Source organism: Elgaria multicarinata, chromosome 2 (assembly GCF_023053635.1).
Source record: "Elgaria multicarinata webbii isolate HBS135686 ecotype San Diego chromosome 2, rElgMul1.1.pri, whole genome shotgun sequence".
NCBI classification, from domain to species: Eukaryota; Metazoa; Chordata; class Lepidosauria; order Squamata; family Anguidae; genus Elgaria; species Elgaria multicarinata.
Genome location: NC_086172.1, coordinates 20,003,674 through 20,019,775, shown reverse-complemented (window position 1 = coordinate 20,019,775; position 16,102 = coordinate 20,003,674). Strand labels below are relative to the sequence as shown.

Sequence of the window (16,102 nt, the reverse complement as noted above, 5' to 3'; positions counted from 1 at the left end):
ATTGCTATAAATTAGCACCTGCGCATTTTTAATCTAGACTTATTTAGCATTTCAATCAGATTTCTATGGTGGGAAAACCATTCACAAATAACGTATAGCAAAAGGCAATCACTGGAAAATAGTGAATTATTATTATTAATGACACTCTCATATACAGGGTCCACAAATTGTATCCAAAGTTAGTAACCAAACATTATTGACTGGTAGCCAGCCATGAAGTCCAATTCTACAAAAATAAATAAATAGACCTTATCTCTAAATAAGGATCCTTAGGATGATCTATTCATTTAATTCATTTATAAAACTCAATTTACAAACATGGCACTTCAAAAACAGGTTTGGCAGGTCTCTATCCCAAGGGGCACAAAGAGAAAGGAAAAGAAATTATGGTAGGGGGATTAGGGGGAAGAATGAAACCAGAATATTGGGGCCACAGGGTTGTTCCAAAGACTTCACAGCAAGGGAGAAATGGAAGACTTCTTTCAAGAAGGCAAGAAAGTGACAATGGAGAGCCTGGATGAATAAAGGTGGTGGTGGTGGTGATTATGATGATGATGATGATCATGATGATGATAGGCTACCTTTCAGAGTAGGAGCCTTCTCAAACTCAAAATCGTTTAAGGTAAAAACCAAAAGAGCAATAAAATAGCAAAACTTAATTTAAAAAAACCATTAGCCATAAAACATCTGGGCTAGACAGTAGTAAAAACCTTAAATCAGGGGAAGGTCAGAGTGCTGTATGAAGTAGTGCTTACTGTTTAGAGGAAGCCCCAAAATGAGTGGACATACTCGTTCCTGGAGAGAGGTAGATCTTCCAGAAATGAACATTTCTGCTCATTTCAGGTTGCCCTGGAAGCGCTAAATCAACATTGTGCAAGCAGTGGGTGCTGCTTGCACAACAGAATTGGCGAGGCATAAGAGAATCAGTGGGGGACTAAGCACTCGGCTGGATTTTGCCCATTGTTTTTAAGGGCTCATGTGAACTGAACGCTGTATGAAGAAGTTGCTCTAAAAAGGATAGAGCCTCCAGGACTAACCCCAGATGGACTCTGACTGACTCAGTATAAAGCCGCTGCAAATTACGGCTCCTATGATAGCTAGTCATGAAAAATTTGAGGCTGTGCCCATAGGGGCTAATTACACTTGCTGATATAAAGGATGTATCATGATTTTGCATGGGCTCAGAAAACCAGAAGCCAGAAAAGTCTTGCAGTACCTTTCCTCTACTCCTATAGATAACATTGTGCTGTGCAAACAGTAAAGGGCTTGGCTGTTTCTGCTCCTCCCTCTTTGAGGGCGCTACTCAAGGGAAAGGAAGGGGAAGTCTTATGCATATGGAGAGATCTGTCTGCCTAACCACACTTAACCATTTCATGTAAAACTAGGATGGGGATGAATACCAAACTCTGAGTCTTCACATTCATTGCTAAGACTCTAGCTAGCTCTACAGAAGAAGAAAAGGCCACACGGCATTCTCACTCTAAGGGGCTCTCATGCTCACCTACAAATCTTCACCAATCTGAGACCTTAGCTAGACCGAAGGTTTATCCCAGGGTCATCCTTGCTTGCTACCGGGATCCCCTGTGTGTCATTTAGATGCACAGGGATGACCCCAGGACGATCCCAGGATAAACCTTAGGTCTAGCTAAGGCCTCCATCTATGCATCTAGAAACATTTAGGATGTGAATGTGCAAAATCTGTCACTGGCAATTAGTACAGAATCATAGAATAGTAGAGTTAGAAGAGGCCTATAAGGCCATCGAGTCCAACCCCCTGCTCAATGCAGGAATAACCCATACCTTCCACCCACCAGACCATGGCAAAAAGCTATTCCTACTGTTTGGATGCCAGAACACTGTCTCAATATGGATTGGCTGGTCAAACATCGCTCCCCCACAAACCCCATTTGCTGCACACAAAAGGTTTAAAAGAGTCCATTCTCTCTGGGAAATTATATGCAGTTTTACTTGGAACAGAAACACGATCCCTCATGTATGAGAGTATGGTTAGGACCCACCAAGGTTATTACATATGTAGGTGAGCTGGAGAAACATCTTTTGTTTTATTTGCATGTTGATACCAACCACTTCCTTTATTCTCTGTCATTCCTCTTTGTATTTTGCTTAGTAGAATAAATTAAATAATTTGGAAATTGGGCCGCGGTCTGTAATTATCAGCTATTTCAAATCTACAGAAAGAAGTCCATATAGTAATGCCCAGATAGTTGAAATGAAACACTTTCTGGATCTAGTTTTTTTTATTATTATTTTACATTATACATTGGCCAATACAAAGCTGACACTACTCTGCTAATAAAAAAATGTTTTAAATCCACAAAAGGCAATGGGTATAGTAATTATGATAATAGCAGAGAAATAAGACGTTTATGATATAAGTATGTTTAGTACATTAACAAATTCTATCTAAAATGCTGAAGTCCTGAAAGTGAATTTTAATGTCCTGAAAGTGAATTTTAATGTAAGTAAACATCTGATAAGGCATTACACAACTTCTCAACCAATGAGTCATTCTAGGTCATAAGCACACTTACACTGCAATCCTATACATTCCTATTCAAAAGTAAGTCCCATTGAACTCAAGGGTTCTTATTTCTGAGTAGTCATGTATACGATTGCACTGTAAGCCTAGCTCCTTCTATGAATTCTATGTAGCTTAGACAAGTGCAATAAATTTCCTCTAAAAGAATCCTTATTATCTTACTTTTCCTTATGATACACTTCAGATCAACAGATACCTTGAGTTCCCAGTTTAATGCCATCTATCATATGACTACAATAATAATTCCTCTTGGACATCAATTGTATGCATCTGACAGTGAGTACAACACTTTGTCAGATTACTGTTTAGCAGATGGCTATACAACAAAGACGTCATATTATTTAAAAACACTTTCATCATTGACACTCTTTCATCCTTACTGCACATTTTAAGAGTAACATTTTGAAGTTATAAATCCATTTTTAAACAAAACTCAATGCCCCAGGTTGAAAAGTAACTACAATTGCATATACTGGCACAACAGTTTTCTAATAGTGTATTTTGGCGCCATGGGTGTCCGCAGAAAACATGTTGCACCAGCGTACACTATTGGCATTGCACTAGGGGTCACCTATGCTACTGTAACACCAACTGCAAAAGTGAATTGCCACCAGTGGATATTCCCCCACCCCAAAACTACATAAAGCAGCCTAAATGAGAGTTTTCATACCTTTGGATATCTCTTGCCCATCTGCTTTGTTGGATCTTTGCCGGGATCATACGGATTGACCCCAGAATATACTTTTTGTTCCTTGGCTTCTCTCAGAGCTCTCTGAGAAGGTCCCTCTAATCCATCCTCTCTTTCACACTTATGGCCTGCTATAAAATAAAAACAGTTCATTATCTTCCATTATTTTCATAGAATTTCATCATCATTGATTCAGCTAATTTGTTTTATGATTAAAGTCCAATCAACTTCTTATTTAAAAGGTATGAGCTGCTCTGGGATCCCAACTGAAACCTATTAAGCATTCATGGCAGCTGATCTTCATGCCAATACCCAAGTTGGCAGTGTTGGTACAGATCTGGCCAGGACAAATTTGGATTCTTACTGCACAAAGAACTATATTAACCCCTGCCCGTCAACCAGCAGAATACACCTGTGGAACCATTTTCTCCCCCTCGCAACCCTCCCCTGATTCCCCCAAATCTGCTCCAGAGCATTGAGGGACCCTCTACGACAGATTTAGGGGCACACAGGGACCTAGAGGGGAAGGAGAACCAGAGGAAGCCTGCATGCACAACATCAGATTTAAGCTATAATCTGAAAAACCAAAGACAAGAAGAATCCATTTTGTATTTGTTTGCTTAGAAAACATTTAAGATCAATTAAATGATCTTAAAGGTGGCTTCAAAAAGACTGTAATAATACACACACACACACTCATTATCATATCATATCTACATACATACATACATACACATGCACACACACACACACACCCCAACAGGCTTTATTCCTTGGTCAGTGGATGGGATGAGTGTACTTCCTTTCAGGTCTGCAATGCCAGGGGACAACTGGCAGTTGGAGTTGAATGTACGTTCAATGAAGGAGCGTGGAAAATCAAACTCCCTACATTAAATCCACATCATATTTTAGGTATCAAAGATATTTGCAATGTAACTAAACCCATGCCCTCCCCCAAGCCCACCCCCCCCAATAGGCACTTTAAAAAAACAACCCGCCCTCCCCCCAGCCCCCCCAATGGGCAATTTAAATTAAAAGCCCGCACCCTCCCCCCAGCACACTCCCGATGGGCATGGAGCCTGACGTATAGAGCAGCCACAGCAATTTCGGCCACTCTATACTTTGGTCTCTTTTATTTGAGCCCGTTAACCACAGACACGTGTCAGATGACACTTTTAGCCATGGCTAGTGCCGCTAACCACGTTGCAGAACGTGGTTAGTGAGCCTAACCACAATGTGGTTAATGGACCAAAATTTTAGCCAAAACATGTGTCAGACAACACACTAAACCATGGCTAAGGATTCCCTTAACCACTTTGTGGTTGAGCAGCACGGTTTGGCGTGCCATCTGAACCGGGCCACTCTTGTTATAAAGCCTCCAGTTAAAAGGAAAGCAAGCCGAACTGAAATGAGCGGCTGTACATTCTGGCAAGCTCCCATTCATGGGGCTTGCCCCAAAAGAATTTCCTGCTGGGAACACATTTAAATGAAGTGCAAGTAATTGAAGCTTCCTGTATGACCAACATGACTAATTTATTTGAAGGGATACATGTGAAAAGAATGGTTTCTTCTACAAGATACTAGTCTTATAAATACATTAAAGCAAAGTGTTTGAACAACTATAACAAAATAACATGCCCCAGAATATTTCCCTAAACATTACATATTGCAAAATCTTTTATTTGTTTCGAAGCTCTTCTCTCACTGAGAAGCTGTTACAATTAGCAGCTACATTGCTCATGAGACATTGGTTGGTTTAGGCTTGCGAAGTTTAAGATACTTGCAAAACTGCTACAGTACTGTAACAGCCTAGAGGTTTAAAAGGGGAACTGCTGTTTGAATACATGGCTAAGTTCTACAGAATTATTGGTTACGTGGGGCAGTATCCAATGCTGCCCGTGTGCTAGTGGGACCCACTATCAGTGCAACAAGAAGCTAGAGCTTCCTAAGAAATCAGAAACAACCTGAAGCCCTTGTTTCCAAAGAGGAACATGCCACTGGAGATAGGAGACAGGAGCAACATCGACCTCTCCTATTCCGTCTTGTTTCCAGGTTGTTCTAGAAAGCACTAGCTTCCTGTTGTGCCAGTGGTGATGCAGCAAAGGTGCAGTGGCAGCAGTAGATACTGTCTACAGTATGAGAATGCAACAACATGTGTCCTGATTGCCCTTTATGGAGGAAAGGTCTACAAGATTTAAAACTGCTGCCTTTCTGAGTGCCCTTTTACATAAGAAGAGCCCTGATGCTGGATCAGACCAAGGGTCCATCTAGACCAGCACACTGTTCACACAGTGGACAGCCAGCTGTCGACCAGGAACCCAGGAACAGGACATGACTGCAACAGCACCCTCCCACCCATGTTCCCCAACAACTGGTATATATAGGCTTATTGCCTCTGATACTGGAGGTGGCACATAGCAGTCATGACTAATAACCATTGACAGCCTTCTCCCCCACGGATTTATCCAACCCCCTTTTAAAGCCATCCAAATGGGTGGCCATCACTACATCTTGTGGTAGTGAATTCCATAGTTTAATGAGACTTCCATAGTTCAATAAGTGTATGCCAACCAAGACATTTTATAACATAATAATAATAATAATAATAATAATAATAATAATAATAATAATTTATTTCTTACCCGCCTCTCCGATTGGATCGAGGCGCAGAACAACAAGCATAAAATACATAAAATACTGATTAAAAACATAGTATACACTGTTAAAAAATCATCCTAAAAGCATACTAAAAGTATCCTAAAATTCTACTGGGCAGGCCTGCCGAAAGAGATCAGTCTTCATAGCTTTCTTGAATGCTAAAAGACTGTCAAGCTGCCAAGTCTCCTCCAGCAGGCCATTCCACAGTCTGGGAGCAGCAGAAGAGAAGGTCCTCTGGGAAATGGTTGTCAGCCTAGTCTTTGCTGACTGAAGTAGATTCTTTCCAGAGGACCTGAGTGTGCGGGGAGGATTGTAGGCTTTTTGCCTTATTCACCATGGTTAAAGCCATGGTTTAAGGTGCCTTCTGAACACGGCCAATCTGTCAGAGTCTGGGAGCAGGAGATAGAAGCAATTTTGCAATTTGAATGGAGAGAAGAGGCCTGGTTCTCACTGATAACCCTGGGTATGAGCTGTACAACCTCAAACTGGATGTGGGGATTTACATGAGTGAATGCTCCTTTATACAAAAACTTCCCTCCACACAGTGAGCTGGACTACTAGATAGAATATTTGAGGGAAACATTTTAAATTAATTTAAATTGAATGTAGTATATTTAGAAGTGATTTATTGAAGAGGAATATAATTGGCTTGCCTCTTCAAGTAATTATTTTAAAATTTGCATATATATATAAATCAACATATGCACATCTTGTGACAGGCTCTTCTGCCAAGCTATTTTGTGTCTGGCTCCATCATCAGCAACCATTTTGTGACTGGCAGGTGGACTTCAAAGCTCCAACAAAAAAAAGTAGATCCCACAAGCCAAAAGTCTGCACACCCTTGCCCTAAACACTTGTGTCTTAGAACACTTGGTCATTGAACTGACCAGAGGGGAGGTGACCATGGACCTAATCCTAAGTGGTGTCATCCACGATCTAGTGAGAGGTGAGTGCTGTTGAACCAGTTGGGAAAAACAACATCCATAGTACTGTCAATTTAATTTATATTTAAGTGGAAAATCTCCAAGGAAATCAAACACCTTCACATTTGAGTTCAAAAGAGGAAACTTCTCTAACATGAGGGGTCTAGTAAAAAGTAAATTGAAATGGGGAATCAAGAGGGTCAAATCTCTCCAGAATGCTTTGGAAGTTACCCCAAAACCATAATAAAAGAAGCTCAACTAGAATGTATATGACAGGTCAGGAAAGGCAGCGCCAAGTTCAAGAGGTCACCAGCATGGTTCATGAGCCATGTCAAGGATGCTATTAGAGAAAAGAGGGCTTCCTTCAGAAAATGGAAGTCTTGCCCAAAGGTCAACAAGAAGAAACGTAACCTTGTACAAGGAAGGTTCAAGCACATGATGATATTCTAGAACCTACTGGCAAACTGAAAGCTAACAAGTCACCAGGTTCAGATGGCATTCATCCTAGAGTTCTTAAAATGTGAATTTCCTGATTCTCGAAGACCTTCACTAAAATTAGCCTTTGTATCAGTGCACTGGAGAGTGGCCAATATAACCCCAATTTTTAAGAATGAATCCAGGGGGAATACAAGTTGCTTAGCTTATTTATTTTATTTATTTATTTATTTCATTTCATTTCTATACCGCCCAATAGCCGAAGCTCTCTGAGCGGTTCAGAAAAATTAAAACCATGAAGAGCATAATAAAACAACCAACAATTTAAAAACACAAATACAAAATACAATATAAAAAGCACGACCAGGATAAAACCACACAGCAAAAATGGATATAGGTTAAAATATGAAATTAAAACAGCAGAGTTTAAATTTAAGTTAAATTAGGTGTTAAAATACTGAGAAAATAAAAAGGTCTTCAGCTGGCGATGAAAGGAAAACTATGTAGGCGCCAGGCGAACCTCTCTGGGGAGCTCGTTCCACAGCCAGGGTACCACAGCGGAGAAAGCCCTCCTCCTAGTAGCCACCTGCCTCACTTCCTTCGGCAGGGGCTCACGGAGAAGGACCCCTGTGGATGATCTTAAGGTCCGGGCAGGCACAAATGGGAGGAGGCGTTCCTTCAAATAACCTGGCCCCAAGCTGTTTAGGGCTTTGAATGTTAATACCAGCACTTTGAATCGGGCCCGGACCTGGACTGGCAGTCAATGAAGTTGTAGAAGGACTGGCGTGGTATGATCTCGTCGGCCAGTCCCTGTTAGCTTAATGTTCCGGGTAAATTGGTGGAAAGCATTATAAAAGATAAATGATCAAACATATCACTGCTGAAAATGTGACTTTCGCAAAGGTAAGTCCTGCTTTACAAACCTTTAAGAGTTTGTTGAGTGGGTCAATAAACACCTGGACACTGTTTACTTGGACTTCCAAAAGGCTTTTGACAAAGTCCCTCACCAGACACCACTTATCAAGTTTAGAAATCACGGAATAAAAGGAGAGGTCCTCTTATGGATTAGTAACTGGTTAAAGAACAGAAAGCAAAGAGTAGCAACAGATGGTCAATTCTTGTGTTGGTGGGATGTAAACAGCAGCACACACACACAACCCCGCAAGGATCTGCATTGATACCAGGAGCGAATGGCAAGCTCCCCGGGAGCTCATCCCCTGCCCTAACTGAGCTCTGCCCACTCAGCTCTCTTTCAGCTGAGCTGGCCTGGCAAGCAATCCGCATTGTGCACATCCGAGGCTTCCAGAAAGTGCATAACTCCCACAGCACATCATTAGCCTGCCAGGGGAGCTGCACAATTTCCCGAGGCCTCGCACATGCATTTTCCTCCCCCCCACCCCATCATCGGGGCCTGAAAGAGCCTCTTAAAGCAAGCGTTAAGAGACCTGTTTGGCCCCCATACGTGAGGGAGAGGCGCAGGAAAGTGCATTTTCCAGGCTCCCAGAACGAGCGCAGATTCCCCCAGCCATGCTAATGTGTGGTTTCCCATGCCTCTCCCTCCTCCCTCGTCCTTTCAGGCCCCAGTAGCTGTATGCAGGGGGCAGGAAAGCACACCAGAGCCTAAGACCCCCATCACCACGGCAGGAAGGCCATCACTGGGGAAGACTAGTGCAATCTCCCCAAGACTGGGGAAATTGCACATTATTCCCCACGTCTGACCAGAGAAGCGGACCCATTTCCCCTAAAGGACCATGGGGCAAAAATCCATCAGGTGAGCTTGTCGGAGCTCAAGGGGTTTAGCCCTGAGAAACTGTTGAGCTGGCACGCCCCACCGAATTTTCACCCCAACCCTAGATACCAGTGCTTTTTAACTTGCACATAAATGATCTGGATTTAGGAGTGAGCAGTAAGACGGCCACGTTTGCTGATGACACCAAATTATTTAGGGTGGTTAATACAAAAAGGGATGTGAAGAGCTCCAGAAGGAACTCTCTAAACTGGGAGAATGGGCTTAAAATGGCAAATGCAGTTCAGTGGAAGCAAGTGTAAAGCGAGGCATGTTGGGAGCTCATAATGACTGATCCAGAAAGAAATCGTGAGGTTGTGGTGGATAGCTTGATGAAAATGTCGACCTAGTGTGAGGCTGTTGTGAAAAAGGCAAATTCCTTGTTGGGAATAATTATAAATCTACCAATGCCATACTGCCTTTTTACAAATCTATGGTGCAACCACACTTGAAACACTGTGTACAGCTCTGGTCACCACACCTAAAAATGAATGTTGCTGAATTGTAAAAGGTGGGGCGACGCCTCTACGAGGAAAGGTTACAATATCTGGACTGTTTAGCTTAGAAAAAATGTAAGTATGGTGAAACATACGGGAGGTTTACAAGATTTTGGATGGTGTGGATAATGTGTACAGGAAGGAGTTTTTCTCCCTCTCTCATAATACCAGAACTTAACATCATCCCATGAAGTTGAATGATGAGTGATTCAGGACAGAAGGACTTCTTTGCACAGCACATAAACTACAGAACTCGCTGCCACAAGATGTACCGATGGCCTCCAACCTGACAGCTTTAAAAGAGGTTTAAGCAAATTCATGGACAAGGCTATCAGTGCCAATCAGGATGGCTATCTATTACCTCCCGTATCAGAGGCAGAATGCCTCTGTTTTATCAGCTGCAGGGGAAGGAGAATGTCCAGCTTGTGGGTTTCCCACAGGCAGTGGGTCAGCCACTGTGTAAACAGAACGTAAAACTAGATAAATCTTTAGACTGATTCAGCATGAACGTCTTTACGTGAACTCCTACCTGCACTCTGAAATGGCACAACCCAGACCTTGTTGAGGACATTGTTTCAAAACTACGCTGTGTACAAACTGATTTAAATATCTAGAAATTAAATCAATTTTGCTGTCTATTCATTAGGTATATATTTTTATTATACAAACCTATACTCAAAAGGATCCAGCTATACAACTATTAGCAAGTATTATGGCCTGATCCTAAACAGGTTTACTTGGAAGGAAGTCACAAGAGTTCAATGAGACTTCCCTGTAAATATGATTAGAACTGCAGCCTAATCACATTTCACTGCAGTTACTATTTATTTTTATAGCAAGCCATTTCTATTAGACTACTGAAGGTGAGGAAAATGAGAGTAATTCAGCAGTTAGGCTGGAGGACTCATAAAATAAAAATATCAATGTCCATTGCCAAACCTGTAAATATATTTCATAAAACTACTCAGGAAAAGAAATGTGCACGGTCTAAATCTGTAAAACTTGACAAATGATATTACTTGTCACCAACCTACTTTTTTTTTCAGTCAAACAATAGCAATAAACTTAGCCTAGTAATACAAGCAGCATTTGAATTTCCTGTTTTGATTTTCCATTCTCCATCCAGACACACACATGCACATAACCTTTTACTGAATGTTTCCCAGCTGCTGAATTCAATTTAAACATTTAATTTGCTAATATAAAAATGCCAGTCCCTCAAAAATATGTGTATTTCTGTTTCAACAGATACACATTTTGCTTAATATTAACCTCCTGTACCCTTTAAATTCCATAACAAAATGTGAAAAGCTTTAAAGCAGAGATGGCCACCCCTCAGAGAAAGGCAAAGGATGACAACAGGGCATGTGCAGAGCAGGGAGGCCATCCAGTCCTTCGAACCAATCCCATTCCCGACTTCTGCTTTGTGTGCACAGAGGGCAGGGTGGAGAACATGGGTCCTCCAGATGTTACTGCATTCCTCACCATTGGCCATGCTGATTAGGGCTGATGGGTGTTGCAGTCCAACAACTGGAAGGCCACAAATTACCAACCCCTTCCATAGGGCATAACAGAACCCTACTCCCATCCCTAAGCACATACACTTGGTATACTAGGCTATTAAAAGGAATGTGGGGCCTGTGAATGACTCCTATATCTACATCCAGCCTTTCCTTCTCTATTCTGTAAAGGACCATGAACTTTGGGGACCATTGAGTCCAACCTTCTGCACTGAGCAGGGGGTTGGACTCGACGGCCTTATAGGCCCTTTCCAACTCTACTGTTCTATGATTCTATGAATAGGAATATGGACAATGCCCTGTGTCATACCCTACTTGGAGGATTCCTCTGATGAAGAGGAGGAGGGGGAGAGCCAGCATAACAACCACCAGCCAGGTTTCGGTGACAGCTGACCCCTGGAACCATCAGAAGAGCAACCTGGCTCCTCCAGTAAGTTCCTGAACTCCCCCAAAGGCAAGAATTAGAGCCTGATATTATTCACCCCTCTGAATGGTGTGGGGTCAGACAGGAGCAGCAAAAGAACAAAAGAAAACCACCTTCTAGGGTCTCCCTTAAAAGCAACACTGACCTAATTAGCCAGCTGTGGTGATTAACAATCATTTATAAATCAGCACAGCTGAAGGGAGGTCTCTGCTGCAAACAATGGTGCTTTAACCCTCGTGTTTTGCCTTGATCTTCTGGACCTTCTCAGATTCCTAGATCCTCAACTACCCATATGGGTCCTTCTCTTGCCCAGCTCCGACTGACCTTGACAATAGGAATGACTCGTATGGACTAAACTCGAGACAGCTTTGACCTTGCTTCTGTCTTCTCCTGCTATGTGGAGTCTTGTGTATGACCCTGGACTGGTCTTGTTTCTCGCTATCTCTGTGACCCCTGGGACTATCTGGGGCAGACATGATGGGAAGAAAAGGGAATACACAGCTCTGCGAAATCCTATGGCAATCTCTCCATGTGTGGCCACTGTTAATATGGTGGACTGAATAGAGTCCATGGTGTTTGTCTAATAGTATGATGGAACCATTAACATCCCCAGAACAACCCCTACCCACTAGCAATTGCAGAAGAGAGTTGATGCAATGTTAACAGACCAGCCAATGCAGCTGGGCAAGCACTGTACAGATTAGATTACGTCTTCCCACCATGGCCCATCATGGTGACTGCTGCATATCTCAGTATGACCACGTGAACTTCTTTACACTGAAGTGTAACATTCATTAAACAGTCTCTAGACTGAACATGCGGAAGAATTTTAAATTTCTAACAAACTCCACAAATTCTGAGGTGAAAATGTTTAGTAAATGGTTTACCTCTAGTCACAGGAATGTGAATGTTGCTTCCAGACTCTAAACTTTGTAAGGTGGCTTGCAAGCCTGTAATCTAAAGGGGAGAGGGGGGAAGAGGGGGGACACAGATAATTTCATTTCATTTCTCCTACCAAGAAAATAAAAAATCATACATATATAAAATAATTTTAAGTCTAAAATAACTCTGCGTGGTAAGAATCTGAGAGTTTGTACTAAGCAACACAGATTAGTTACCCTTCAACATGCATTAACAACTCCTTCCATACACTAAATAAGGGTGATTAAAGAGGAGTAAACATTCTTTCCTCTCTCTCAGGAACACTTTGCATTGCAAGGCAGGAAACATTAAGTTTTTCTCTCTCTCCACCCCTTCTTTTCAGGTATTGTACTGTCAGCACTTTAAATCCACAGTGGACCTTGAACAGGTGACCAGAGGATGTCAGGCAGAGATTCAGCCTGTGCACTGCTACCCCACTGTGGCCAAACACGGGAAATGCACAGAGGCCAGCTGAATGCACCAATTAGCCCGTGAATGGTTCCAGGTCAAGCTTGCTCACTAGAAAACCTGCTGTTGATGAAACAAGTTACCTTGGCCCCACCCTGCCCTGCATCGGAACTGTGATAGAGAGAAAAATGCACATATCAGATCAGATTTTGTCCCACTTTGGGAGAATGCTCTTCACACTATGCAATAGTCTTTGCAAGATGCTTTGCAGATTTTTATGTATAATGATGACATTTGAGGCTGTTAATTCTTGCAAAATCTGCCAAATGCCACTGCTCTGCAACTTCCGTTCATTTCACTGAGGCTTGCACCTCAAGCAAGTCCTGAAACGGTGAAGTCTGCTCCTATATTTAAAACAATGCTCTGCATCTTTTTAATTTTGTCAAGATTAGAATTGGAAAAATTATAAAGTCTAGATATAATTATTATTATTATTATTATTATTATTATTATTATTTATATAGCACCATCAATGTACATGGTGCTGTACAGAGTAAAACAGTAAATAGCAAGACCCTGCCGCATAGGCTTACAATCTAATAAAATCATAGTAAAACAATAAGGAGGGGAAGAGAATGCAAACAGGTACAGGGTAGGGTAAGCAGGCACAGGGTAGAGAAAAACTAACAGTAGAAAGTAACAGTAGAAGTCTGCACAACATCAAGTTTTAAAAGCTTTAGGAAAAAGAAAAGTTTTTAGTTGAGCTTTAAAAGCTGTGGTTGAACTTGTAGTTCTCAAATGTTCTGGAAGAGCGTTCCAGGCGTAAGGGGCAGCAGACGAAAATGGACGAAGCCGAGCAAGGGAAGTAGAGAAGCAAATTCATTTTAGACAACCAGCCATAATGTGATGTTTCACTTTTTACTGCCGTTGGTGTGTTAAAAGCAAGCATCTATGCCAGATCAATCTTATATAGGGTGACAAAGAAAATGTGAGTGGATGCTAACCTCAGAAACGATCCTGAAATAAAGTCACGCATCAAAGACACCCAAAAACGTGGCTTCAGATTGCCATATCATTTGAACCAATTAAAGTAACATCACACCCCTTGGCAACTGGCACATTGAGAATGCTGGCTTGGATGGCCTGTGGACAGATTCGGGTGTGTAAGAGGGTTCAGGAACAAATGACACTAGCAGCAGCTGCTGTGGCTATTGCCAACTCCCAGCCCTGAGTTGAAGCATCTCACAGTGATGAATAGTTCCAGCTTCCCCCACAGTTGTTCCTCAGGTGGGCAGGTGAGGAAAACTACTGGGCAGCTGACAGTACTTGGAGTGAGGACTGGAAAAGGGAGAGGGGACAGACAGATGGATTGCCCAAAACTGGTGCATAAAAGCCTCTTCTTCCTCACCTTGTAGGTTCTGAAGCCATCTAGGGAATCCAGGCAGAGACAGGAGCAGCCAAGGATGCCTGGCTTAGATTTGGCATAGAGACTCACCAGACCAGGCAGCGCACTCCCTCATGAAAACCCTATTTTGCTGCCAGCATGGGATTCTTCTTCGACTGGCAGGACTGTTGTGTAATTCCTTAGGGCAGGAATGCACAGACAGAATGCTGAAGGCAAGCTGTTTTCTCTTTAAATGTTTTCTTTAAATGTTTCTTTAAATGTTTATTTAATTGAGAAACCGAGTAAGGGGGCAATCCTATTTATAGAGTCAGCAGCCTCTGAAGTCGAAAGCTGTCAAGAATCTATTGCAGGGTGGCCAGAGCACAGAGGCGATCCTCACCTCTGTGCTTGGCCGTCCTACATTTTCACTAGGCCATCTAGCATAGGCTTCAGGGAGGGGGAAGGAAGGAGGTCAGATGGAAGGACAGCAAAGAGAGAGCAAACCTAGCCTTCCTCAGCAAGGAATTACACAGCCTGGGAGTGGCCACTAGGAAGTCCATCTCTCGCATGTCATAAGCCTAGCTTCCTCACCTTAAGACAGACTGACAGAGACATAGATTCAGTGACTTTAATGGAGTGGATCATGTGACTGAAATCACACTTCGGTGATCATGGCACTTAACCTTGAAAGTTATAAATCACTTAATTCAAGAGCTAACGGCCCATGGCTTAGATTAAGAAACAGTACAGAAGCAGGTACATAATCATAGTCAGAGATTTACTCTTAGAATAACAATAGGGGTTCAAAGCTCTTAGAGGTCCAGAACTGGCTATTCTTCACAATTCAAGAAGAGTCACAGCTATAGCCCCAAACAGTATAAAGTTGTTTCCAAATACAGGATCATAAGAACATAAGAAGTACCATGCTGGATCAGACTGAGAATCCATCTAGTCCAGCACTCTGTTCACACAGTGGCCAACCAGCCATCAGCCAGGGACCAACAAGGCAGGACATGGTGCAACAACACCCTCCCACCCATGTTCCCAGCAACCAGTGCACACAGGCTTACTGCCTCGGATACTGGAGGTAACATAAAACCATCAGGGCTAGTAGCCATTGACCAGAGATATATCGGTATACCATCGGAAGATGGGACCCCCAGGTCGGAAGATGGTCAAAATGCTACTGGGGAGGAACAGAGGATAAGTTCAACTAGCCCCAGATGTGATGACGCGGCTAGCTCAAAGCCGAAAGGACGGCTAGCGGCCGACGGTGCTGGTGGTGAACGACGAATCCGATGTTCTAAAGATCAACACACCATAGGAACCTGGAATGTAAGATCTATGAGCCAGGGCAAATTGGATGTGGTTATTGGTGAGATGTCAAGATTAAATATAGATATATTGGGTGTCAGTGAACTGAAATGGACTGGAATGGGCCACTTCACATTAGATCACCACCAGATTTACTACTGTGGACAAGAGGATCACAGAAGAAATGGAGTAGCCTTCATAATTAATAATAAAGTGGCTAAAGCAATGCTTGGATACAATCCAAAAAATGATAGAATGATCTCAATTTGAATTCAGGGTAAGCCATTTAACATCACAGTGATCCAAATATATGCCCCAACCACAGATGCTGAAGAAGCAGAAGTAGATCAGTTCTATGAGGATCTGCAGCACCTACTGGATAATACACCAAAAAGAGATGTTATTTTCGTTACAGGAGACTGGAATGCCAAGGTGGGTAGTCAAATGACATCTGGAATTACAGGTAAGCAAGGTCTAGGAGAACAAAACGAAGCGGGACATAGGCTGATAGAATTCTGCCAGGACAACTCACTGTGCATAACAAACACTCTCTTCCAACAACCAAAAAGACAGCTTTATACATG

At 42.4% G+C, this 16,102-nt stretch overlaps 1 protein-coding gene across 1 annotated transcript in view; it reads right to left on the bottom strand.

The window, feature by feature from the left end:
- The window catches only part of SPAG16 (sperm associated antigen 16), a 569,616-nt gene that overhangs the window by 514,410 nt on the left and 39,104 nt on the right, over nt 1-16,102 (bottom strand). The window contains exons 8-9 of the mRNA XM_063115872.1: nt 12,379-12,448; nt 3,231-3,379 (exon numbers count right to left, since the gene is read on the bottom strand). Of these exons, the coding sequence (XP_062971942.1) occupies nt 3,231-3,379; nt 12,379-12,448 (219 nt within the window). The remainder of the gene's footprint in view (nt 1-3,230; nt 3,380-12,378; nt 12,449-16,102) is intronic.